The 24,903-nt window shown below is 41.6% G+C and overlaps 2 protein-coding genes across 30 annotated transcripts in view; both read right to left on the bottom strand.

Annotated features, from left to right (window-relative positions):
• Nucleotides 1–1,033, bottom strand: part of camk2b1 (calcium/calmodulin-dependent protein kinase (CaM kinase) II beta 1) — a 65,183-nt gene extending 64,150 nt beyond the window's left edge. For 12 of the 29 annotated variants that reach the window (XM_061769121.1, XM_061769114.1, XM_061769113.1 and 9 more), the window contains exon 1: nt 702–1,028. In XM_061769121.1, coding sequence (XP_061625105.1) covers nt 702–763 — 62 coding nt within the window. In that variant the 5' untranslated portion in view covers nt 764–1,028. Of the gene's footprint in view, nt 1–701 lie in introns of all 29 variants that reach the window. The other 17 variants (XM_061769129.1, XM_061769131.1, XM_061769126.1 and 14 more) reach the window with 5 other exon arrangements.
• Nucleotides 1,034–4,452: 3,419 nt separating this feature from the next.
• si:dkey-13n15.2 (protein transport protein Sec24C) lies at nt 4,453–23,809 on the bottom strand. Its single transcript, XM_061769050.1, has 18 exons — nt 23,722–23,809; nt 23,238–23,499; nt 21,247–21,303; nt 21,064–21,175; nt 19,297–19,424; nt 17,753–17,924; nt 16,840–16,949; nt 15,897–16,009; nt 15,663–15,836; nt 14,685–14,880; nt 14,431–14,598; nt 14,021–14,117; nt 13,802–13,953; nt 13,052–13,190; nt 10,485–10,792; nt 9,325–9,525; nt 4,791–4,880; nt 4,453–4,713 (listed from the first exon to the last, which is right to left on the bottom strand). Exons 2-18 carry the CDS (start codon nt 23,484–23,486, stop codon nt 4,573–4,575), a joined length of 2,607 nt encoding a protein of 868 aa, XP_061625034.1. The 5' UTR covers nt 23,487–23,499; nt 23,722–23,809; the 3' UTR covers nt 4,453–4,572.
• Nucleotides 23,810–24,903: the final 1,094 nt, after the last annotated feature.

The following is a 24,903-nucleotide window of genomic DNA, read 5'->3' on the forward strand; positions in this document are numbered from 1 at the left end:
CAAAAAAAAATGTACCGGCATTACCAGATAACTAGCAACCCTTTACTGCTCAGTGACTGTTTTTCTCAATGTCTTTATGTCTCAAAAGTGTTCTCTGTCAATTGACTGTCTGTTGTCGTACTAGAGCGGCTCCAACTACCGGAGACAAATTCCTAGTGTGTTTTTGGACATACTTGGCAAATAAAGATGATTCTGATATATATATATATATATATATATATACACACACGTTTTTAAAGGATATAAATACGAAAAAGAAGTAAAATACTTTCTATAAAACAGAATATTGATTTTAAAAAATCTAAATAAGTCGAATTTGTGAAACAAAAAAATTGTTTGCGTAACAGATAAATACTTTAAAACAAAATTAGGAAAATAACAATATGATATGTTATCATTCACAAACAGTTTGTTACGACATACAAATTATTAGCAATAACAATATTTAATCAAGAAAATGTGCCACGCCACAGATTATTGTGTTTAAATTTTAAAAACACGCGTGTCGTGTGTTTTGAGAGCAGTCATCCACAAAACGCACACATGCGTGCGCGCACACAAAAACAGCCACGGCGCGCGCACGTAGTCACACGCACGCCCACGCATCCACGTTGGCTGGCCCGGGAGCTCCGCGACAGCCCACACGCCGCCAAGGGACGACAGTCGCCGAGCTCAGAAGGCAGTGTCCGGTTGTGACTCACTTGCCAAGTTCCTCATACAGCTGATACTCGTCAGTGAATCTTGTACAGGTTGTCGTAGCCATGTTTCCCCCTTCTTCTTCTTCTTCTCCGTTTTCTTCTTCTTTGCCTCCCCGCCCCCGGTAAAATGTCGTCAGTTGGCCGGTGAGGGGGGGGGAAAAAACCACACACAACAGGTCCGCCCAGTAGCCACTTAAAAACAAAGTAGTTTGTCCGGCACTGGAGGAGGAGGCGAGGCCGAGTGACGGCGAGGTTTAATCGGGAAACACCGAGCCAATCACATAAGGTCTCTCCCTCGCTGTCCCTCTCTCTCGGTTGACAGCTCGCTCGCTCGACCAGCCCCCATAGTCAAGGTAGCCGTAAGAAGCTCAAACACACTTCCGGTTCAGACCTTCAGCTGTATCAAAATAAGATTGTTTGCGCTTTCCAATATATTTTTGAACGTTTTTTTTGTAACTTTTTTTTTTTTTTTTTTTACTGTTTGTCCATTTACTTTTTTTATTTTATTTTTTTACTTTGTTTCAACAAACCAAGCTTACTTATTAATCCTAATAATGATAATAATCAATAGATCCCAGACTAATTGCTTGTAACTGCAGGGTGGGTCATAAGCAGGTATACACTTTTTAAATTAACTTAACTGAGGAAAGAATGAATGAAAGGAGGGTAGAAGGCAATAAGGATGTAATGGAAATAAGGGAGGAAGAAAAGAAGGGATGGAGGTAAGTAGGAAGAATTAAAAGAAGGTAACATGCTTGGTATGGAAGGGAGGAAGGAAGTACACTCCGCTCCAAAAATATTGGAACGGAAAGGTAAATTCCTTTGTTTCTGTTGTATACTGAAGACATTGGTGTTTCAGATCAAAAGATGAATATGAGACAAAAGTTCAGAATTCCAGCTTTTATTTCAAGGTATTTACATCTAGATGTGTTAAACAACTCAGGACAGAGCACCTTTTGTTTGAAGCCACCCACGTTTCATGTGAGCAAAAGCATTGGAACAGACATTATTAAATTAACTTCATGTGAATAACATTTAATATTTGGTGGCATAACCCTTATTTGCAATAACTGCATCAAGCCTGCGACCCCATTGACTGCACGAGACTGTTGCATTCTTCATTTGAAATGCTTTTCCAGTACTTTACTGCAACCTCTTTCAGTTCTTGTTTGTTTCTGGGGGTTTCGCCCCTTCAGTCTCCTCCTCAGGAGGTAAAATGCATGCTCTATTGGGTTAAGGTCCGGTGATTGACTTGGCCAGTCTACAACCTTCCACTTTTCTCCCTGATGACGTCCTTTGTTGTGTTGGCAGTGTGTTTTGGGTCATTGTCTTGTTGCATAATGAAGCGTCGTCTGATTAGTTTGGATGCCTTTTCCTGTAAATTGCCAGACGAAATGGTTTTGTAGACTTCAGAATTCATTCTGCTGCTACCATCATGAGTTACATCATCAATAAACACTAGTGAGCCCCTTCCAGAAGCAGCCATGCAAGCCCAAGCCATGTCATTACCTCCACCATGCTTCACAGATGAGCTTGTGTGTTTTGGATCATAGAAAGATCCTTTCTTCTCCTACTTTGACCTTTCCATCACTTTGGTAAAGGTTAATCTTGGTCTCATCAGTCCATAAAACGTTGTTCCAAAACCTTTGTGGCTCATCTCTGTACGTCTTTGCAAAATCTAATCTGGCCTTCCGATTCTTTTTGCTGATGAGTGGTTTGCATCTTGTGGTATGGCCTGTAAATTTCTTCTCTCAAAGTCTTCTTCGACCAGTGGATTGTGATAGTTTCACCCCTGCCCTTTGGAGGTTAGCAGTGATGTCACTGATGGTTGTCTTTGGGTGTTTCTTCACAGCTCTCATAATGTTTCTGGCATCAACTGCTGTTGATACCCTTGGCCGACCTGTTCGATATCTGTTGCTCAGTATACCAGTACTTTCTTTCTTTTTCAAGACATTCCAAATTGTTGTATTGGCTATGCCCAATGTTTGTGCAATAGCTCTGATCGATTTTCCCTCTTCTCTCAGCTTCAAAATGGTTTGTTTTTTTTCCCATAGACAGCAGCTCTCTGGTCTTCATGTTTGCTTAACAGCAAATGCAGTTTTCACAGGTGAAACCCAGAGCCAAAAACATGCACTAATGTTTAAGCAATCAATCCCAAAGGTAACACCTGAGCAACTAGAAACACCCATCAGTCACATGTTCCAATACTTTTGCTTACTTGAAAAGTGGGTGGCTTCAAACAAAAGGTGCTCTGTCCTGAGTTGTTTAAAACATCTAGATGTAAATACCATGAAATAAAAGCTGGAACTCTGACCTTTTGTCTCATAGTCATCTTTTCATCTGAAACCCAAGTGTCTTCAGTATACAACAAAAACAAAGGAATTGGCCTTGTCATTCCAATACTTTTGGAGGGGACTGTATCTATGGAAAGAGCGTGGAAGGAAAGGAAACAATGTATGGAAGTAAGTTAAAGAAGGAAGCCTGAATGGATGGAAGGAAGTAAAGAGAATGAATGGAATGAAGAAAGGTAACTTGGATGTATTAAACAGATGTAGGATGGAAGGTCCAATTGGTGATGGAAGGAAGGGAGGAACCAAGGCTGGTATGGAACGAAGACAGGATGGGTGGATGTAAGTAAAGGACCAAGGATGGTATGAAAGCAAGGTAGGAAAAATGTAAGGACATAAACAATGATGGTATGAAAGGAAGGAGATGGAAGGAAGTAAAAACAAGGATATGAATGGAAGGAAGGCGGGTAACAAGGATGGTATGGAAGGAAGGAAGGATGAAGGAAAGAGGGAGGGATATAAAGGTAGGACAAATGATTGAAGGAAGTAAGGAAGGACAACATGAATGGATGAAAGGTAACAAGGTTTGAAAGGAAGGATGAAGGAAAAGGTAGTATGGTTGAAAGAAGGTTAGGAAGGAAAGCATGAATCAAGGCTGGTATGAAAGGAAGGAAAGAAGGACGCTTGGATGGATGGGAGGAAGGAAAAGGATCGTAATAAAGGAAACAGGGAAGGTAAGAAGGATGGGCGGATGGAATGAAACATGGAGGTGTGAATGAAAGGAAAGATAAAGGGAAGAAGCAAGTATGGAAGGTGGGACAGATGAGAGAAGGAAGAAAGGAATGTAAGAAGGATGGATGGAATTAAGAAATCAAGGAGATAGGAAAAGAAAGAATGGAAGCCAGAAGGACGGCTGAAAGGAAGTAAACAAGGATGTGTTAATGGACAGAAGGATGATGGAAGGAAGGTAGGACAGATGATAGGAGGAAGGAAGGGGGAATCAAGGCTGGTATGAAAAGAAGGATAGAATGGAAGGAAGGGAGGAAAGATGGATGGATGGCAGGAAGAAAATGATAGTATGAAAGCGAGACTGAAGGATAGAGGAAAGAATTTAAGATGTTATCAAAGCAAGGAAAGAAGGATGCCAGAAAGTGTGAAGGAAGAAAGTAAGGAACCAAGAGTAGTATGAAAGGAAGGAAGGAAAGTACGGATTAACGTCTTCACCAGGTCAATAAGAACACACCTGGTCTTGAAATCCTAACCCACTTTTGATATTTTATCATCCTTACCTAATTTGTACATTATTTTGAAAGGCATGGTTCCTCCAGGTACTGGTCTTGCCACGGCGCAGCTCTCTAGCAGCCTCTGGCGTTCAAGTATAGAATGACAGCTACCAGACAAAACAAATCCCCAAACTGTGCCAACAGGTTAATTATGAGCCATAATTGCATCTCAAATAAAAATTTACTTCCAGACAGACCTGTTTTCCTGAGTCTTTCCACTGTGTTTATTTGCACAGAGCCATTAATGAATTGAAAATAAATATAGACAATGTTCAATAAAGGTTTGTACTCTGTCTCTGTGGGTCAGTGCAGTAAGCGCACAGAGGTGACGTGCAAGTGGTAGAGGAAGTCGGCGTATGACGCGCCGCCGTTGGGACTCTTATCCTCCACCAGGTGGCGCTGCAGGAGCTCCTCACCTGCGTCGCCTTGCTTCACCAGAAGCAACTGCGGGAACAGCGGATTTCCACACGACTGTTAAAGCAAATGTCGCGACGTGTTAGAGTGTTTAGTTGCAGGCTCACCTGGCGGAAGCATGGGACCTTCAAGTCCAGTGCATCGACGAGGGATCGAACAGCGACTGACAAGGGGGTGTCAAGAACAGGCAGCTTGGTCTTTACAAACACCACAACACAGGAAACAATCAAAGTTAGCCAGTAATGGTCTGAGCCTTTTTGAGCCTCTAGGGAAGTGATTTACAACCTTTATGGAGCCAAGGCACATATTTTGCAATTGAAAAATCTCACGGCACACCAACAAACAAAAATGTCACAAAAAGTGGATACATCAATTACTGTATGTACTTCCTACCATCTATCCATCCATCCATTTTCTGAGCCACTTCTCCTCACTAGGGTCACGGGTGTGCTGGAGCCTATCCCAGCTATCATCGGGCAGGAGACAGGGTACACCCTGAACTGGTTGCCAGCCAATCGCAGGGCACATATAAATAAACAACCATTCGCACTCACATTCACACCTACAGGCAATTTAGAGTTGTCAATTAACCTACCATGCATGTTTTTGGGATGTGGGGAAAAACCGGAGTGCCCGGAGAAAACCCACGCAGGCACGGGGAGAACATCTTATGCAGTGCAAACAGGAAGGGGATCAAGGCTGATCCCTGATGCAGTCCCACCTCCACCTTAAACTCCTCTGTCACACCTACAGCACAGCTCACCACTGTTCTGCAGCCCTCATAGATGCCTTGTATTATTCTAACATACTTCTCTGTCACGCCAGACTTCTGAATTCAGTACCAGAGTTCCTCTCTGGGTACACTGTCATAGGCTTTCTCTAGATCCACCAAGACAAAATGTGGCTCCTTCTGACCTTCTCTGTACTTTTCCATCAACATCCTCAAGGCAAATAATGCATCTGTGGTACTCTTTCTAGGCATGAAAACATACTGTTGCTTGCAAATACTCACTTCTGTCCTGAGTTTAGCCTCCACTACTGTTTCCCATAACTTCACTGTGTGGTTCATCAACTTTATTCCTCTATAGTTCCCACAGCTCTGCACATCACCCTTGTTCTTAAAAATGGGCACAAGCACACTTTTCCTCCATTCCTCGGGCAACTTCTGACCCGCGAGAATTCTGTTGAACAAGCTGGTTAAAAACTCCACAGGCACCTCTCCTAGATGCTTCCATACCTCCACAGGAATGTCATCAGGACCAACTGCCTTCCATTTTTCATCCTCTTTAGTGCCTTTCTAACTTCCCCCTTACTAATCATTGCCACTTCCTGGTCCACCACACTTAGCTCTTCTACTCTTCCTTCTCTCTCATTTTCCTCATTCATCGACTCTTCAAAGTCTTCTTTCCATCTGTCCAGCACACTACCGGCACCAGTCAACACATTTGCATCTCTATCCTTAACCACCCTAACCCGCTGCACATCCTTCCCATCTCAATCCCTCTGTCTGGCCAACCTGTAGAGATCCTCTTCTCCTTCTTTAGTGTCCAACCTGGCATTCATGTCACCATATGCCTCTTGTTTGGCCTTTGCCACCTCTACCTGTGCCCTACATTGCATCTCAATGTATTCCTTTTGCCTCTCCTCGGTCCTCTCAGTGTCCTATTTCTTCTTAGCTCACCTCTTTCCTTGTATGATTTCCTGTACTGTGAGGTTCCACCACCAAGTCTCCCTCTCTCCTTTCCTGCCAGAAGATACACCAAGTACTCTCTTGCCTGTATCTCTGATCACCTTTGCTGTAGTGGTCCAGTCTTCTGAAAGCTCCTCGTGTCCACCGAGAGTCTGTCTCACCACTTCGCGAAAAGCCACACTCACTCACACTCTTCCTTTCTCAGCTTCCACCACATGGTTCTCTGATCTGCCTTTGTCTTCTTAATCTTCCTCCTCACCACCGGCGTCATCTTACCCCCCACCATCCTATGCCGTCTAGCCACACTCTCCCCTACCACTACTTTACAGTCGGTAACCTCCTTCAGATTACATCGTCTGCACAAAATGTAATCCAACTGCGTGGTTTTACCTCCGCTCTTGTAGGTCACCCTATGTTCCTGCCTCTTCTGGAAAAAAGTGGTCACTGCAGCCATTTCCATCCTTTTTGCAAAGTTTACCACCATCCGTCCCTCCAAGTTCCTTTCCTGGAAGCCGTACTTACCCATCACTTCTTCATTGCCCCTGTTTCCTTCACCAACATGTCCATTGCAATTTGCACCAAACACGACTCTCTCGCTGTCTGGGATGCTCAGAACTACTTTGTCTAGCTCCTTCCAAAATTTCTCTTTCACCTCTAGGTCGCATCCTACCTGTGGGGCATAGCCGCTAATCACATTATACATAACATTATACATGAACGCTCATATTTGTTTGGCAAACTTTTAAGCCGGGTGCCCTTCCTGACGCAAGCCTCTGCATTTATCCGGGCTTGGGACCAGGCTACAGTTGGCTTGTGCCCCCCATAGGGCTGCATTAAATGGACTGCACTTATATCAGTTTATCAGTTTATTTTTGAAAAGGGACAATGCAATTTCATAAAACACATGACGTACACATGGTTAAAAAAGCCAGAATTAGCCAGAAGGCTAGTTTTCATCTGTAGTCCCCTGGCCATGATGTAAAAAGCAGTAAAATACATCTACAAGACAATATAATACAGGATACATAATCAAACTATACTATTAAGAGAGAATAAAACCATAATATATAGCGCTTTATCTACACCATCACAGTGCCCAAACTGCTTTACAAAGCCTCACATTCACCCATTCACACACACATTCATACACCAATGGGCGGCTGCTGCCATGCAGGGCGCTGCCAGGTCCACTGGGAGAAAATTAGGGTTCAGTGTCTTGCCCAAGGACACTTCGACATGCGGACAGTCGGAGCCGGGATTCAAACCAGCTACCTTTCGGTCACTGGACGACCCGATCTACCTACTGAACCAAAGCCAAGCGTCAGGTTTTTTAAAATTATTATTATTTTTTTTTTACCCGTTTATTTTGAAGGGTTACGCACCAGAACCTGTGCACAGAGTGAGAACATTTCTACGCATTTATAAGTGACTGAGGCCCATTGACTTTTGAAGAGTTTCATATATATAATTTTTGACTTTTTATGGAACTTTCACTTACGTATCTGGGTTGTCATATGAAGCACTATTGTCTAAATTGGGCAGATTTGTCACCACGTCAACATGTTATGGTGGTTTTCCAAATGCTGTACACATACAGTGTAATAAAAAAAATTATTAGGTGTTTAAATTTCATCATGTTTTGTTATCAGTTTATTATTTGTTTAAATAACAAATATGTGGTTAATTCAAAATGATGATCGATGGTTTTGAGCCACTTTTTTAGAGGAAACATCCAAGGGTCCAAGTAATCAAAATGTAATCAAATGTAATTAGTTATGTTACTTGAAGAAAGTCATTGAAAAAGTTATTAAATGATTATATTTTCAACAGTGTAACTTGTAATTGTAACCAACTACATTTCCAAACTAATCTTTCCAGCACTGAAGATGAACTCCTCCTAGTGGAATATTTTAAAAATTCAGCCATCACAGACAGCGTCATGTAGCAACATGAAATTTGGTGGGCAAGTCTATCATGAGTAGAGTTGGGGATTGTATGAATTTGAGCGACTCCGGTCCCAATTCCAGGTCCTTATTGTGATTCCGGTTCCAAACAATTCTCTATTCCGATTCTTTTAAGGGGGTGGGTCAAAAAAGTTTGCATGGGTTAAATAAAGGTTGTCCAAATTATGAACATCCATTTTCTTAGCAGCCCGCAGCATGGACTAAAATGAACATTTGACTCGGGGTTCTTTATAACCAGTATCAATATCAAACCTATGAACTCGGAGCACATCAGACGCTACACACCGTGAAAGCCTCCTTCCTTTGCACAATGTAATCTTATTCCAAGTGTTGCACTGAGGCGACTGGTCATTAATTTTAACAAAGTTAAGACAGACCTTTGTTCGCGGTCGCCTTTGGGGACAAGCACGTCTTTGTGCTCGTTCTTCTTCGTTGGTTTTCGCCGCTTCTTCATTGGTTTTCGGCACTTCTTCGGGGTCGGCGGACTGTGGGTATCGAAACTGGGAACTGAAATTTTTACATTTGAACGATTCCGGGAGAACTGGAACGTTAGCCCCGGTTCCAATCGGTTATCAATTCTCGATGCCCAACTCTAATCATGAGTAGACCTACAAAAAAGTAGCCATGCCTGAAAAGAGACAGGAAGTCTAACATTTTTGTCTGAAGCAACTATTTTAGTCTCATTTTGGTCATCTCTAGGGGTCCATCAAAGACTACCAGAATATTTTAAAATTCAGCTTCTGAAGAGTATCAGATAGCAACATAAAATTTGGTAGTCTATCATAGGGAGACCCACAAAAAAGTCTCAAGAAGCCATGCCTGAAAAGACACACGAAGCCTCCGTTTTTGTTTGAAGAGTGCCTTTTAGGGTAATTTTACATCCAAATGTCGTATAATTTTTAATAAAAAGTTGCAAATGTTCTCCCGCTCTCTTAAACAGAAAATAAATATTATTTTAAGTTGTAGTGAACAGAAAAAACAGGTTACCTCTCCAGAGGGCAGGGACATTAAGCATCTCACGTTGAAGAGCTCCACCAAAGTGCATGCTGGGACGCGGGCGCCCACCCAGAGCAGGAGGGTGTTGGGGGCATGCAGCAAATACATCCTACCCGGATGCAGGCTGGCGGCGGAACAACGTAGAGCCCCCTCCTCCTCCTCTTCCTTCACATTTCCGGTGAGCGACAGTGGCTGAAAGAGATAAAATGAATTGTTTTTGCTTTTTCTTAGGCTTTTTCAGGTTGTTGTTTTTTTTGCCAAAAGAGGAAATTAGTCACAATAACCAAAGGACAGGAAATGGAATGTATTATGACACACACGGAAGCACAGTGCAAATCGTCATCACACGCGAAATAGGAAATCTCGTGAAAATTCACCTCACCGTATGTTTGCTTTTTCTTTGGCTTTTTTTTTGCCTGGGGTATTTTGTGTGATATCAAAAAAAGTAAAATAATAATTTGTTAATTTTTATTCAATAATTTTAATTCAATAATATTACAATACTTGCTAACAAATATTCAATCAAATAAAAATTTGACTAAAACGTTTATTTTATTTAAAATTGTTTATTTAACAAAATAATTATTTTTCATTTTTTACTAATGAATGTAATAATTCATTAAAAATATTTATCAAACAAAGTTGTTTATTTTATTAATATCTTTATATTTTATGCCAAGCATCTTATTTTATTAATGAAATAATTAATACTGGTAATTCATTTAGTCAATTAATTAACCAATTATGGAATTAAATAAAATGTAAAGTTATTTCTTTTACTGATATTTGTTTTAGTGTCTTTTTTACTTTACTAAAACTTTATTTTAATAATAAAATATGTTTGTATTTTAAGTACATGTAAACTAGTTTATTTGAATAGATTAAATAATGTATGCATATTTCTAAAACACTTAACACACATAATCTAATTATGATCGGTTAACTGCTGATTTAATAAAATACAATGTAAAATTGTTTATTTTACTTACATTTATGTATTTAATAATTTACAATAAGTGAATTAACAAATTAATGAGACATCAATAAAATGTGTAAAAAGTAAGTATAAATACTTACTGTGATGTTCAAATGGCCACTTCAGCAAGGTTTAACTTCACTAGAGTCTTTGGCTTTTACTTTGGCTTACGTACCAGAGGAATCAGCATGGGGTAGAAGTGCATGGCGCAGGCTGCGGCGTCCAAGCCGAGCACCCGGCAGCGCAGCCTCAGCCGGCGATGCACAGAGCTGCGCAGGCCAGGCAGCAGCACATCGCTCTTTCTCAGACTGTTGACATAGACGGGCAGAGCTCGCAGACCCCGAGGCAGAACCAGCTGGCCTGAGGAGACCCACGCCGAAGCGGAGCAACCGTGACGGCGGTAGGACGCCAACGCCTCCGTCAGATCCCTCTGAAGCTCCTCACGCAGATCTTGCAGGGGGCGCTCCAAAACTGCACAGTACACTGAAAACGGAGGGAAAATATACCCTGTTTACAGTCAATGTAATATGTAATTACTATACCACACTACCGTTGCACTTTTAAATATCACGTACCCCATGGAGGGCACTTGCTCACCCATAGGGTTGCACGCGTCTAGGGTGCAACTATCAAAAATTTTTAGAATCTCAAATTTTCCCGAATATCCCATTTATTAATCGGATCAAAAGTATTTTGCATTATTAAACAACAAAATGTGCATGTAAGGTACAAAAATAGTTGTTGTCTACTTGAGGTCGCTGTCCTCACATTCGACACTATATCTGTGTTTCTTTGAGTGTGCGTAGCCTTAAAAAGAGGGGCCTGGCCTGGTGATTGACATGGGAGTCAGCGAAAGAAAGTGTAGAGTTGGCTGTCGTGAGCTCAGGTGAGCTGCTGGCTGTCAACTGGCTAACCGTTAGCCAGTTGACATGTTGGGATCAGTTGTGGCCATAACAGCTCGTGCATGAACGTGCGTATTATTATTATTTTTTTTCAAGGATTCAATGAATTTTATTGTCATACCAATATACATTTACACATTATATGGCATGAAATTAAATGCCCAAGGTCCCAGATTAGCCTAAAAAGCCCAAGACTTGTGAAAATATAAATACAATAAGATTAAAATTATTATTTTTTAAAAATACTGATCTTCAGTTTTGAGTGTGCGCCAAGATGTGCGGTGGACGACTGGTTAGCACATCCGCCTCATAGTTTTGAGAACCCAGGTTCAAATCCGGCCTCGCCTGTGTGGAGTTTGCATGTTCTCCCCGTGCCTGCGTGGATTTTCTCCGGGTATTCCGGTTTCCTCCCATATCCCGAACACATGCACAGTAGGTTAATTGAAGACTCTAAATTGGCCGTAGGTGTAAATGGTTGTTTGTTTATGTCTGCCCTGCGATTGGTTGGCGACCACTTCACAGTGTACCCCGCCTCATGCCCAGAGTCAGCTGGGATAGTGTTATATTATCCATATATTTTTTATTTAGTACTGCTTGCTTAAAACTAGATGTGGCCTGAAAGTAACCTTGGCGACGGGGAGCTCAGTGGTTGTGTGGTTTATTTGTCACAGGATGGCGCCATCAGAGGACACCCAGATAAGGATAAGATGGAACAACGCGAGGATGACTTGCCCCTCCTGCACTTGTATTGTCATGTACTCTTCAAATTATAAGGGCTAAGAGGGAAAAGCGCTCTTTTTCGCCTCCCTGCGGCGCAGGTAAGACGTCGGCTTCAGGGAGAGAGAGAAAACAGCCCAGATTTCTGTAACTCTGTACTTTTACTGAACTCTGAGATAAAAAGACGGAAGAAATTGCAATCTTGTGTGAGTTTCTTAATTAGTGTTAATGACCATTTCAGAGAAAAATTAACATGCAATGGTGAGTTTGGCAAAAGTTTATCAATTTGGACCTCGGGCCCTGGGTAACAGGCAATTGGCGCAAACTCTCCAACAATAGGCTCCAGCACGCCCGCAACCCTAGCGAGGATAAGCGGTACGGAAAATGTATGAATGTACTTTTTTGTTCAATAAAGTGACAGAAAAGTACACCGGCAGCTGTGACTATCCTTGACCACTTGTGAGGGCATTAGAATACGTTCTAACGATATTAAATTAGCAAACATTGATACATTGAGTTCTCCGGGCACATCGGTTTCCTCCCACATCCCAAAAACATGCATTAATTGGTGACTCTAAATTGCCCGTAGGTGTGAATTTGAGTGCGAATGGTTGTTTGTTTGTATGTGCCCTGCGATTGGCTGGCAACCAGTTCAGGGTGTACCCCGCCTCCTGCCCGATGACAGCTGGGATAGGCTCCAGCACGCCCGCAACCCTAGTGAGGAGAAGCGGCTCAGAAAATGGATGGATGGATGGATGGATGATACCTTGAGTTGCCATCCCTCCAACCTACTTCTCCACAGAGTGGTGTGTGAGTCTGGAGTTACATTAGTCTGTGTGGAAAAATTAGCACAACAAAGCTTTGAGGCAGGGATTTTGCTTTGACTTTTTTGTAATCGAATTATTCGATTAATCCTTTCAGCTCTACATGCGTCACAGTTTTCGAATCCCTATTCGAGTTATTCAATTAATCGTTTCAGCCCTACATGCATCACAGTTTGCAAATCTCTGGAATAAAACGTTTTTTTGCTCAACTTTTTAAGGCCGGCATCCCTATTTCAACATTCTGAAAGAGTTTGAACACCCCCTCTTCCTGTTTATCCGTGTTTTTGTGCCTTCCTTACTCTTTTTGCAGTAGAAAGCCAGCAGCGTCTGTGCCTGGTACTGGCGGAAAGTGTCCTGCAGGTGGCGCGAGCATCGCATCATCAGCGTGTGGACCCTGGATCTCCGCTCGCCTGTTTCTGTGCTGTATGCCAAGACAGCCTGAAAATAAGCAGACAAAGCTAAAGAAAAAACAAATCACCAGCTAACACGAAAAAAGTACCATAAGAACTGTTAGCATTTGATCAATTTTCATTTTAAATAGTACCAATAACACACTCAGTTTGCTATCTTGCTATATGTTAGCATACAAACTGTTAGCATGTTAGCATTTGATCAAGTCATATTTTAAATATTACCAGACTCTGCGAAACCATCTAAAATCTTATCTACCTATCAGCCTCAGCACTTGGTCCACTCAGGTCACTATATTACTCTATGTTAGCATGTTAGCAATTTATCAATTCCCAATTGAAATGTAACCAACAACAGGGCTAGATATTAAATCTTTATTAATTTGTCTGACCATTTTCTATCCTCAGGTTGCTATCTTGCTATATCTTAGCATATTAACTGTTAGCATGTTAGCATTTGAGCAATTCTCATGAGAAATTAAATTTAATAAAACAACACAGTCAAGCTTAACTTTGATAAAGTAATCTTCAAATGTACTTCACATGACTTTTTGGCCGTAGCTCCTTCTTTAGGGCATAAGAGTGGCCAAAAAAAGCCAAAGAAAAAGCAAAACACGGACCACCACCAGTCTGCTGTACCTGTATGGCCACACCTCGCCTCTCGTCCAGAACACCGGCGTCGTGCACAACTTCAATTGCCAGTGTTGTTTGCCAGTCCAGCGTCGCCATAGTGACCTGGCTGGGGCTCGGCTTGGGCACAAAGAGTCCATAGCAGCCGGAAACACGCATGCCTGGCAACAGTGTTGCATTGTGGGTATTTTGTAAGGGATTGAGTTGGGTTGAGGTTCCAAGTCTAACCTTTGCTAACAAACAGGCTAAGCTCTGCCTTGTAGCCGACATCAGCTTCCACTATGCGCCTCAGATTTCGGCAGAAGCGCTCCCGGTCCCAATCCCCCTGTATATAAACACATACATGTTTGTCAAGCAACTGCTCACACATTTTAGAAACTTCATTACAATTAGTACTTGAATACAGGCCAACATACAAAACCTTAAATCGGCCTCACTGCTTTCTCTAGTCGGTTTGCTGTCTAGTTATATGTTATCAGACCAATTGCTACCATGTTAGCATTTGATAAATTCAGATTAAAAATAGTACTTGAATACAGGATAAGATGTGAAACCCTAGTAAATCAGCCGCAGCGCTTTTTCTACTCAGGTTGCTAGCTTGCTGTTTGTTAGTATTTGAACAATAACTTCAGAGGTACCTGCAAGTGGTCGTAGGCATACAGTGCGCCACCCGTTAGATAGGGAACGTGGCCCGGCCAAGCTCCGCCCACATTTTGCGGGGAGAGTACAAACAGGTGAATGCCACAGCCCTGACGAACACAAGCCTCAGCCAATGAGACGGCTCCCTCTGGTGGCTGGAAGATGGACTGAGAGGGGAAGTAGCTGTTTTGATTTACGTACAGTAGGCCATCTTGACTCCCTCCCAAAAAAATCAATAGGGTCCTTGCCTTACTTTTGGCTTGCTGGCCCCAAAGATGCCTGCGGAAGGTTGTTCCGTTTCTACGAGCGGAGACGCGTGGAAGACCAGCAGCTTGCCTGGACAGCCCAGCGTCTGGAGGATGGTCAGTCCCGCTTTAACTGGAAGCTCCACGGGGATGACGGCCGAGTCGTCACACTCTGGACTTAACTGGGGAATGTGCTGCAACACGCTACACAGGACCAAACAACTATTAGCATGTTAGCATTTCATCAATTCGCAAGAGAAATAGTGCCTTAAAACAGGCAAAGATGTAAAGCCCTTTCTCTATACATATCGCTATCTTGCTGTGTTAGCATACCATCTGTTAGCGAGTTAGTATTTTATCCATTTTCATCAGGAATAGAACCTCAATACAGAGAAAATGTATGGCAATTTCTCTACTCAGGTTGTCATCTTCTTGTAGGCTGCCATGCCAATGGCTAGCATGTTAGCATTTTATCAATTCTCATGAGAAATTGTACCTGAATACAGGGAATGCTCATTGTTAGTAGACGAACTGATAGCATGTTGTCAGTTCTTATTAGAATACCGGAATACCGGACGAGATATAAAACCCTCATCAACTGGTCTGAGCGTTTTCTGTAGTCCGGTTTTCGTCTACCTACTGCGTGTTAGCATTTTAGCATTTGACCAGATCCCATAAGAAATAGAAGCTAAGTACAGAGAAAGATATCGCAGCAAATACTCTAGTCAAGCTATCTTGAAATGTGTTATCCTACCAAGTGTTAGCATGTTAGCATTTGATCAATTCTCATTAGAAATAGCACTATTACTGGTACAGTATTAGTAAAAGTTCTCTCCTCTTCAGTCCTTCTTTGACCTGTTGACTTAGCAGTACTTTATTTCAGTTTTTTTAGCTTTATAGTTTAGTTTCTGTTTGTGTTTAGTTTAGCTTTTTCTGTTTAGTTTCTGTTTTTAGTTTCTGTTGTTTAGTTTTGATATTTATTTTACCTGGCGACGCTGTCCATGCAGTCCCGTAGAGGGAGCACTAGCCCCTCCCTGACAGGAAGTTGCAGCTCCTCCGACCTCTCCGCCATGACTAGCATGTGCGGGCGGGACAGAGCAGGGCTGAGGTCGTACAGCTGAATTCTTCTGTCGTATGTCAGCAGGCCCACGTGGACATCTCTGTGACAAATTAGCGGTTAATGTGTGTTTTTCATTATCGTGTGTGTGTGTGTGTTTTACCTGTGCAGCGAGGCAAGCAGAGTGTGTATTTGTTGCATTACAAATTGCAAATAGCCACTTCTCAGCGCAGCTGTCGACACATCAATGGCGAGAAGCAGCACCGCTGCTTCACCCTGGTGCGTACACACGGAAAAAACACAGAACAAATGTTTATTGTTATTTATTATTAGCGATTTTACATCTAAAAAATAACCCCTATGAATCTTGTCTTCGTCGAGATCTGACCTCTGGGGTTCAGTTATTAAGGGTTTAGTGTTTTACAGCAAGTCATCCAACTTTGGCGCTATGTTCCGCCGTCACGCAATGACAAAAACTCAAAATATTCATAATATAACATCGCCCATCTGTCTATGTGGTTCAAATTTGGTATCAATCAGATACCATTTCTCGATAGGATCCCCTGTAAATGGTGGTCAAATAAATGAACCTACAACGGTTGCTTCAAGCCAAAGTGGCAGACTTCCGGTGTTATTCCCAGGATGGGTTTTTGGTACTTTTTTTGTGGGTCTCCTCATGATAGACATGTCTAAAATGTTGCTCCATTAAATCCAGGCTGAATTTTTAAGGCGTGTTCATCTTTGAATAGACCTCTGGAAATTGAAATAATGGCCCCACTTCAAACCAAAATGGCAAACTTCATGAGTCTTTTTGGGCATGGCTATTTAAGACCTTTTGTGGGTCTACTCATGATAGACATGCCTACCAACTTCCATATTGCCATGTGAAACTGTCTTTGGGAGCTGAATTTCTGATCTATTCCGGTGGAAAGAGCTTGTGACCAAAATCACCCAAAATGGCTGCTTCAAACCAGAACAGCAGACTTACTGTGTCTTTTCGGACATGTGTTTTTGAGACTTTTTTGTGGGTCTACTCCTGATAGACATGCCTACAAAATGTAATCTTGCTCAATTTAAGCATTGAATAAAGAGGGCATGAACGGCACCTTGAGGGCATGGAGGATTTCGTAGGAGCCCATGTTGAGCTCAGGCCTCTGCTCCCAATCAAGTCGGGAGCCATCCACCCCGTTTGTAGGCTGGTAGTGTTGCCACGGCACTGCAGAAGACAGAAGAACACTGCCTTGAAGATAAAAGTTGACTTGTAAGAACCAGTACTGTGGTACCTTGAACTAAAAGTTATTCAAGTTACGAGTTATCATATGATCGATTATTTGCTTTGTGTTTCAAGCTAAAATTTGAGTTACGACCAAGTTTTGGATAAGCCGCCACACTTGAGAAAATCTGTTTATTTTTTAACATTTTCTATTATTATGTTTTTACATCTATCCATCCATTCTCAATACCGCTTATCGTGTTCAGGGTCGCAGGGTGCTGGAGCTGACTTTGGGTGAAAGGCAGACTACACCCTGAACTGGTCGCCAGTCAGCAGCAGGGCACAGATAGACACGAACAACCACTTGCACTCACATTAACACCGTCACTGAGTGGGAACTGAACGCCACGCTACCTGCACCAAAGTCAGGCGAATGCACCACTACGCCATCAGTGACATGTTTTTACAATACAGCCCCAGGAGTCAAGCCAAGAGAAATGTGAAAATGTGAATACCCACACCCACCCTATTACTATGGTTTCCTGGTCCCTGACTGGCAACCATTTTGCATTTTGCTTTATTGCTGTTCAATAAACGCCTGAAAGCGTATCGACAACTGTGGGTCTACTTGCCCACTTAATTGCTACATTTCTTTTTTCACCTCACACGAGCGGGGGCGTATCTGAAGCTTGCCTCGTACCTCAAATTTTGGCTCGCAACAAGAAGCAATAAAAACATTTATTATTGTTTTTAAATCAATCAAGCGAAGGCTTGTAACCCGAAAAAATAAGTTGGGGCACTCGCACCATTGTAGCTGAACCTTTGCCGGCGTTCAGCACTACCTTCGGTGAGCTTATCACAAAATGGGCAGCGGAACCTCTCCCCGCAGTCTTGCCAGCTCATGGCGGGACACATGGACGCTCTGCACCAGCGACATCCAGACACGCAGGTGTCCTCCATGACCACTGGTAGACGCTTCTGGAAACGAGACATCAATGAAGCTCCATGTATGGAAAGCTGTTTAAGCATGTATTCCATATCCTTAACCATCAAAAAATGGTTAAATCCAAAATGTTGGCTTAATTTCTACTCTGTCTTTCCTTGTATGTCTGGAACTTCTTTGTGTTTTTTCCTGCTGTCTGTCTTGGCTAGGTCTCTCTTGAAAAAGAGGTTTTTAATCTCAATGAGACCAACCTGGTTAAATAAAGAGAAAATAAATAATAATAATAATAATACATTAAACCATACTTGTAAACTACTGTCCTGCACTAGTAACACAACTAGGCCTAACTAGTAGGCATGTGCTTACTAGTGAAAACAAAGAGCGAACTAGTATATGGCCCTGAAGCTGGATATCAAGAATATCGAATACATGCTTAAATAGCTTTCCATATGAGCGGAAAAGTGAAACTAGAGGAATAACTGAGGAGTTCCAAAGCGAAAGTGGACAAGCGCCATTTAGACACTGACAAAAACAGAGCCACGCCTACTAGCAGATTGTCCATCACAGCATCGTTCGATGTTGCATTTCCTAACCCTGCAAAACCAAACACTTTATGAAAAACTCATCAATAATAAAAGTTTTATTTCAGAAATCGACAAGTGACATATACATTTTACTGCAGGTACCGTCATCTTATTAGTGAAATTTTATAGTTAAGTGAACATTTTTTACTTGTCCATTTTAGAAGAAAATTGTTTTCTTTTAATTGTCTGGTTTTACAATGAAATGACATTAAAGAACTCTTTAAAAAGTATTTTTCAATAAAAGTGAGGTTTTTTTTCCAAATTTAATTGCGTAATTTATATTAACTTAGAATACCTTACATTTTAAAAATATATATTAGCATTAACGTAGTGCTGCACAATTAATTGAATCTTAATCATGATCACGATTTTGGCCACTACACATTCAGTGACTTCTAGAATAATATGACTCAAGTAAAAGTAAAAAGTAGTCCTCCAAATAATTACTTGAGTAAGAGTAAGAAAATACTCAGTGAAAAAACTACTCAAGTAATAATTACTTTTTACTATTATTTTGATAATCAATTGATTTTGAAGTTTTATTTTGCACTGAAAATTATATATTGTTTGTTTAAAAGTAGTGCAATAAAAATACAGATGTTTTCCCTAACATGATGAATAAATGTGATTAATAATCGTGATTACAATATTGATCAAAATAATAATGATCATCATTTTGGTCATAATTGCGCAGCCCTACTTTAACCTGGAAACCAGAAATACAAAAACTAATTTACTAAATTCACCAAAAAAAATAAATAAATAAAAAATTGAGATGCCTGCTGTCTGCTTTTGCGTTGGAACTCTTCAACTCAAAACTCACCTCCAGTGGGTCTGGTCTGGCCAGAGGCGTAACAAGAGCGGCCAGGGGCAGGCGGACCAGTAGGGCGGTGGGACCGTCCTGAGGGAAGCAGTATGTGGTGCAACGGATGGCACGGGGGCTGGCACTGCCTGAATGGACCATGACATCATTACACACTTGGATTCACTATTTTTCATGACAGCGAACTGCAGCTATGTATAATTAACAGCAAAAGAAGAGGCAGAGACGGTTTCCTACTGAACTCCAGTAATAGTCGTTGTTCCCAAAGAGCAGAGAGAGTCTTGTTGTATGCTCTCTTTGTACACTATATTGCCAGAAGTATTTGCTCACCAGCCTTGACTCACGGATGATCTGAAGTGACATTCCCGTCTTAATCCATAGGGTTTAATATGACATCGGCCCACCTTTTACAGCTATACCAGCTTTAACTCTTCTGAAAAGGCTTTCCACAAGGTTCAGGAGTGTGTGTAGGGAATTTTTGACCCTTCTTCCAGAAGCGCATTTGTGAGGTCACACAGTGATGTTGTACAAGAAGGCCTGGCTCTCAGTCTGCACTCGAATTCATTCCAAAAGTGCTCTACCAGGTCTGTGTCAGGATTTTGTGCAGGCTCGTCAAGTTCATCCACACCAAACTCTCTCATGCATGTCTTTATGGACCTCGCTTTGTGCATTGTGTAATCTCTTGGTATGTTGAAGCATTCAGAGTTCCTTTCACTGGAGCTCAGGGGCTTATAAACAGTATTTGGACCTAATATTTCCCAACTTTGTGGGAACAGTTTGGAGATGCCCCCTTCCTGTTCCCACATGACTGTGCATCAGTCCACAAATCAAGGTTCATAAAGACATGGATGAGACCGTTTGATGTGGAGGAACTTGCCTGGCCTGCACAATCCTGACCTCAACCCTATGGAACACTTTGGGATGAATTAAAGTGGAGAATGAGAGCAAGACCTTATCATCCAACATCAGTGTGTAACCTCACAAATATGCTCCCTGAAAAATGGTCAAATTACCATAAACTCACACATAACCCTTGTTGAAAGCCTTCCAACAAGAGTTTAAGATGTTATAGCTGCAAAGAGTGGACCGATGTCATATTAAACCCTATAGATTAAAGAATGGTATATCACTTAAATTCATATCTGAGTCAAGGCAGGTGAGCCAATACTTATAGTGCAATATAGTGTATATTAGCATGAGGCTAGCGGACTTTCGTTAGACCAAATTACATGATTGGTTATCAGTGTTAAAATGAACAATGTTTAATTCTCTTTTGTTTTATTTGTCTCTTTTACCGTAAACCTCAAAGAAATGCACAATTTCAGTTTTCTCGCTCTTCGCATCAAACTTGTATGGCGTACATTACCAAGTAATGGGTACGGTCAAGCTAATGCTTTTTTTGTACTGTGGATAAGTGATATTCCTGCCACTTGGCAGCTGCTGAAAGTAACTAAAAACTTACTTTTTTCTAACTTACATTACTTTTGAAATCAAGTATTCAGCAAAGTAACTAAGTTACTTTTAAGATGAAGTAATCAGGTAACTGTGGCAACACTGCTAAGGAATACTTTAAAAAGTGTCTTTTAATAAGTGTAAATGCAACTATTAAACAAATGCTTTTTATATGGTCTCTATAGTGCAGATTTGTCCCTACTGAGTCTGAAACATATCTCTCGCAATAAACGGGTTCACTGTTCGTTCGACCTTTGTAGAAGCAGAATTTTGAGAGTGAGGATAGAAATGGTGCTTCATAGTCCAAGTTGTTACCTCTGTCCTCCATGATGCAGGAAGTGGTTGCCAAAGGAGGCGGTGAACCGAAAGGCTCAGAGACAAAAACCTTCCCTTCCCACTCAGCCCTGTCGTCCGCCATCACTTGAACCTAAACGAAGTCAGAGATGAGTTAGCACGTTATCATCATTAAAAAAACAAAGTCAAGTAAAAATACTTAACGGCGCTGGGAAGCAGCGCTGGGTCCAGTCCGTAACGAGACTCCGAGGATGAGGATATCTGTACAGGAGAAAGACAAAGCGTAAAGCTCAAATATTTCCCCAAAATAATTTTAACCCTCATGCCCGCCCTCAGGCATTTTTGTACATTTTTATCTATTTTTTTGCATTCATTTTGGCTGTGTTGCTGCTTTTAGCATTACATTTTACAGGAAATATTCTTTCTAGGCAATTTTTTGAAATCCAGTGTCTTTTATTCAAAAATATATCTTTTGTGAATGCTGAAGATTCATATGTAATTCTGCACCCAAAATTGTTTTTTATTCTTGTACCCACTTTTTTTTTTTTTTTTTACATTCAACTCCTTCCACATTTCTCAACTGACTAAAACCATTTGAACTTCCAAATATTCGCAAAATTCAGAAAAACTTCCATACCATAGTCCCCAAACTCTCAGTTTACCCACAATTCTACACAAACAAATTTCATTATTGCAAATTTTACATGAAAACAGTCCCAAATTATGTCAGTTTGTCGTGGTAAAGAAGGAGCTAGTCTGGGCTTCCCTGCTTAAGCTGTTGGTTGGATGGATGGATGGATGGATGGATGGATGGCAGTCCCAAATTAATGCAGACATTTTACATATTTACCTCCTCCTTCCAAATTTCTGAACAGATTGGAACCATTCAAACTTCCATATCTTCCCAAAATTCTGTATATTCAGGGAACTATTTTCCACATACAACAACTATGCTCCTGCCTTTGTCTCTGTTCACCTTGGCTGTAGTGGTCCAGTCTTCTGGAAGCTCCTCCTCCCCAACAAGAGCCTGACTCACCTCTTCTTGAAAAGTCGCACAACACTCTTCCTTTCTCAGCTTCCAACACATGGTTCTCTGCTCTGTCTTTGTCTTCTTAATCTTCCTCCTCACCACCAGCGTCATCTTACCCCCCACCATCCTATGCTGTCTAGCCACACTCTCCTCTACCACTACCTTACAGTCAATAACGTCCTTTAGATTACATTGTCTGCACAAGACATAATCCAACTGCATGCTTCTACCTCCACTTTTGTAGGTCACCGGGTGTTCCTGCCTCTTCTGGAAAAAAGTGTTTGTTTCAGCCATTTCCATCCTTTTGGTAAAGTCTACCACCATCTGTCCCTCCAAGTTCCTTTCCTGGATGCCAAACTTACTCATCACTTCTTCATCACCCCCGTTTCCTTTACCAACATGTTCATGACAATCTGAACCAATCACAAGCCTCTCTCAGTCTGGGATGCTCAGAACTACTTCGTCTAGCTACTTCCACAATTTGTCTTTTATCTCTAGGTCACATCCTATCTGAAGGGCATAGCCACTAATAGATAACACCCTCAATTTCAAGTTTCGGCCTTATCACTTGATCTGACATTCTTTTCACACTTTTCCAGAAAATGGCACAGAGGATGCTGGTGGTGTTTGGCTCTGCATGTGTGTCAACAGACCTTAAGTGTGATGAACACCAACAAAACATCCTACAGATCCCAGCTGAGTGATGAACACCTCAGATGCATTCTGAGAATTGCCACAACAAAACTAACAAAAGACTTCGATGCACTGGCAAAAAAGGTGATCAGATTAATTGGAAACTCAAAATTTACCGTAAATGTGAATGTGTGTGCGAATGGTTGTTTGTTTGAATGTGCCCTGCGATTGGCTGGCGACCAGTTCAGGGTGTACCCTGCCTCCTGCCCGCAGCTAGCTGGGATAGGCTAACTGCCTAGTGAGGATACGTAGTATGGAAAATGGATGGATGGATGGAATTTTGTAATGTAGATTTTTTTTCAAGAATATAATTGTACAATCTGTTCATCTGGGGATGTAGGCGAGTTTAGGAGAGGTGACCAGTATCATGCGTAGATGATTTCAATTTTGTCAAAAAACAAAACAAAACAAAAAAACAATTTGGCCGTCAATTAAGGAAGGTGACGAATCGAAACATAACTTGTGTGCCAACCTGCTGGGTTCCATCTGCGTAGGTGGGCGTGATGACTGGGCCAGAACCTGGCGGATGATCGCCGTGAGGGGTCCACAGTGACGTTGGTCCAGGTGGAGAACACGGCAGTGTCTGCTCGGAAGGCGCGCCCAGAGTGAGACGCTGTAAGTCGGGGAGAGGACCGTGGAGAAGTCCATGCTCGGAAGCCGTGACGGACCTACATTGGCCCGCCCACAGTGGGCTCTGATTGGCTGGGGGGCCGTCCATCATTCAACATAGCTGCCTGTGAATTGTCAAATGCTCATCAGAGGCGGGACCCAGACAAATAAAATACAGTCCTGGGTATTTATGGGTAAAACTATTGTTTTATGATAACAGCACACGAGGAGGCGGTTGTATTAAATAAATTAGAAATAGAAAAAATAATGACAGAACGTTGGTATTTGACAGGCTAATATTAAGAGATATCGTTCCTTTTGCTAAGGGCGGAAGTAGCAGCCGTTACGTGTGGGGATTCCTTTCGCCTCCAACGACGAAGCAAACGGTCAACTCTGACAAAACTCCACGTTCGAATTGGACAAAAGTTGACGAGGTGACCCAATCGTTTTGCTTGCAGACGGCTACTTACGAGAAGAGGAGCAGCCGGGGCCGAGCATCTGTCAAAGAGCATCCAAGTTAGCGAACGGCACGCGAAGCGTTTCCGGGATTCCCTTCGCAGTAAAACGAAATACAAATTAAAACGGTAAAAATATTTTACGATTTTAGTTTCGTTTACAAAACGGTTTATTGAGTCTACTTTTTTTGCATGTCGCTATTCACCAATATGGATGAGGGAGGGAGGGTTCAGCCCATATAAAAATTTTTAAATCCCACACACTTTAAACACATTTAAACTTATTAAGAAACCTTTTAAGCACATTGTAAATGTAGGCGAACAACAACAAAACAGAAATGCAAGCATAAAATGTATAGAATACCGATTAATGCTGTGTGTAAGGAATAGCCCTAATGGAAGTAATCTTCCGAATGGTCAGGATTCTATGGAAAGCAGTTTGAGCGTTTCTTCAATATTCTTAGTACTCTATCCTTAAAGTCGTAAGGGCTTAAAGTCGTACTGGTAGGCCAAAAGTGTCACGATTAGTGGGAAAAAAACGTTACCAGTAAGACATAGTTATTCTACTAGTGTGCTGAATTGCCTAATTGTCTAGAGAAGACAAAAATCATACTAGTAGATAGATCTGAAGATGGCTATCATATATAAACAATGTAAGATATGGAATAAATGCTCAAACGGCTTTCGATAAGGACCTTACTCTGGTGCTGAGACTCACTACCAGATGCCTTCAAAGATGTATGACTGTTGGGGGGGTCATCGAAACAAAACCAAAGTATTGCGTGATGTTACCAGTGGCCAATCAGAGACCAAGAGAATGAAAATCCTGACAGAATTCTTAAATGGTCATTAGTTTACATTGACTTTTGACTACATTTTAATAAATATATATGATTTCAATAGAGTACAGTTTCATAAAAAGCTGTTAAAAAAACAAACAAAAAAAGGTTCATGTAAAACGATTCCTGCAATACCGCTAAGATTTCCACGACAGACAAGATAGGTTACACAAAAAAATCCGGGCTGTAGTGGGGCCGTGCACATTTTTGAGACAGCTCTCGTACCTAATCTCTT

Source organism: Phyllopteryx taeniolatus, chromosome 3 (genome assembly GCF_024500385.1).
Source record: "Phyllopteryx taeniolatus isolate TA_2022b chromosome 3, UOR_Ptae_1.2, whole genome shotgun sequence".
NCBI classification, from domain to species: domain Eukaryota; kingdom Metazoa; phylum Chordata; class Actinopteri; order Syngnathiformes; family Syngnathidae; genus Phyllopteryx; species Phyllopteryx taeniolatus.

Excerpts from the sequence above, each read along its gene's own strand:
- si:dkey-13n15.2 (XM_061769050.1), bottom strand. The coding sequence starts at position 23,486 with ATGATGGACGGCCCCCCAGCCAATCAGAGCCCACTGTGGGCGGGCCAA. Across the intron at positions 15,837-15,896 it reads CTGCTTGCCTCGCTGCACAG|AGATGTCCACGTGGGCCTGC; the intron begins GTAAAACACACA and ends AATTTGTCACAG. Across the intron at positions 10,793-13,051 it reads GGCTTTCTACTGCAAAAAGA|TGTACTGTGCAGTTTTGGAG; the intron begins GTAAGGAAGGCA and ends CTCCGTTTTCAG.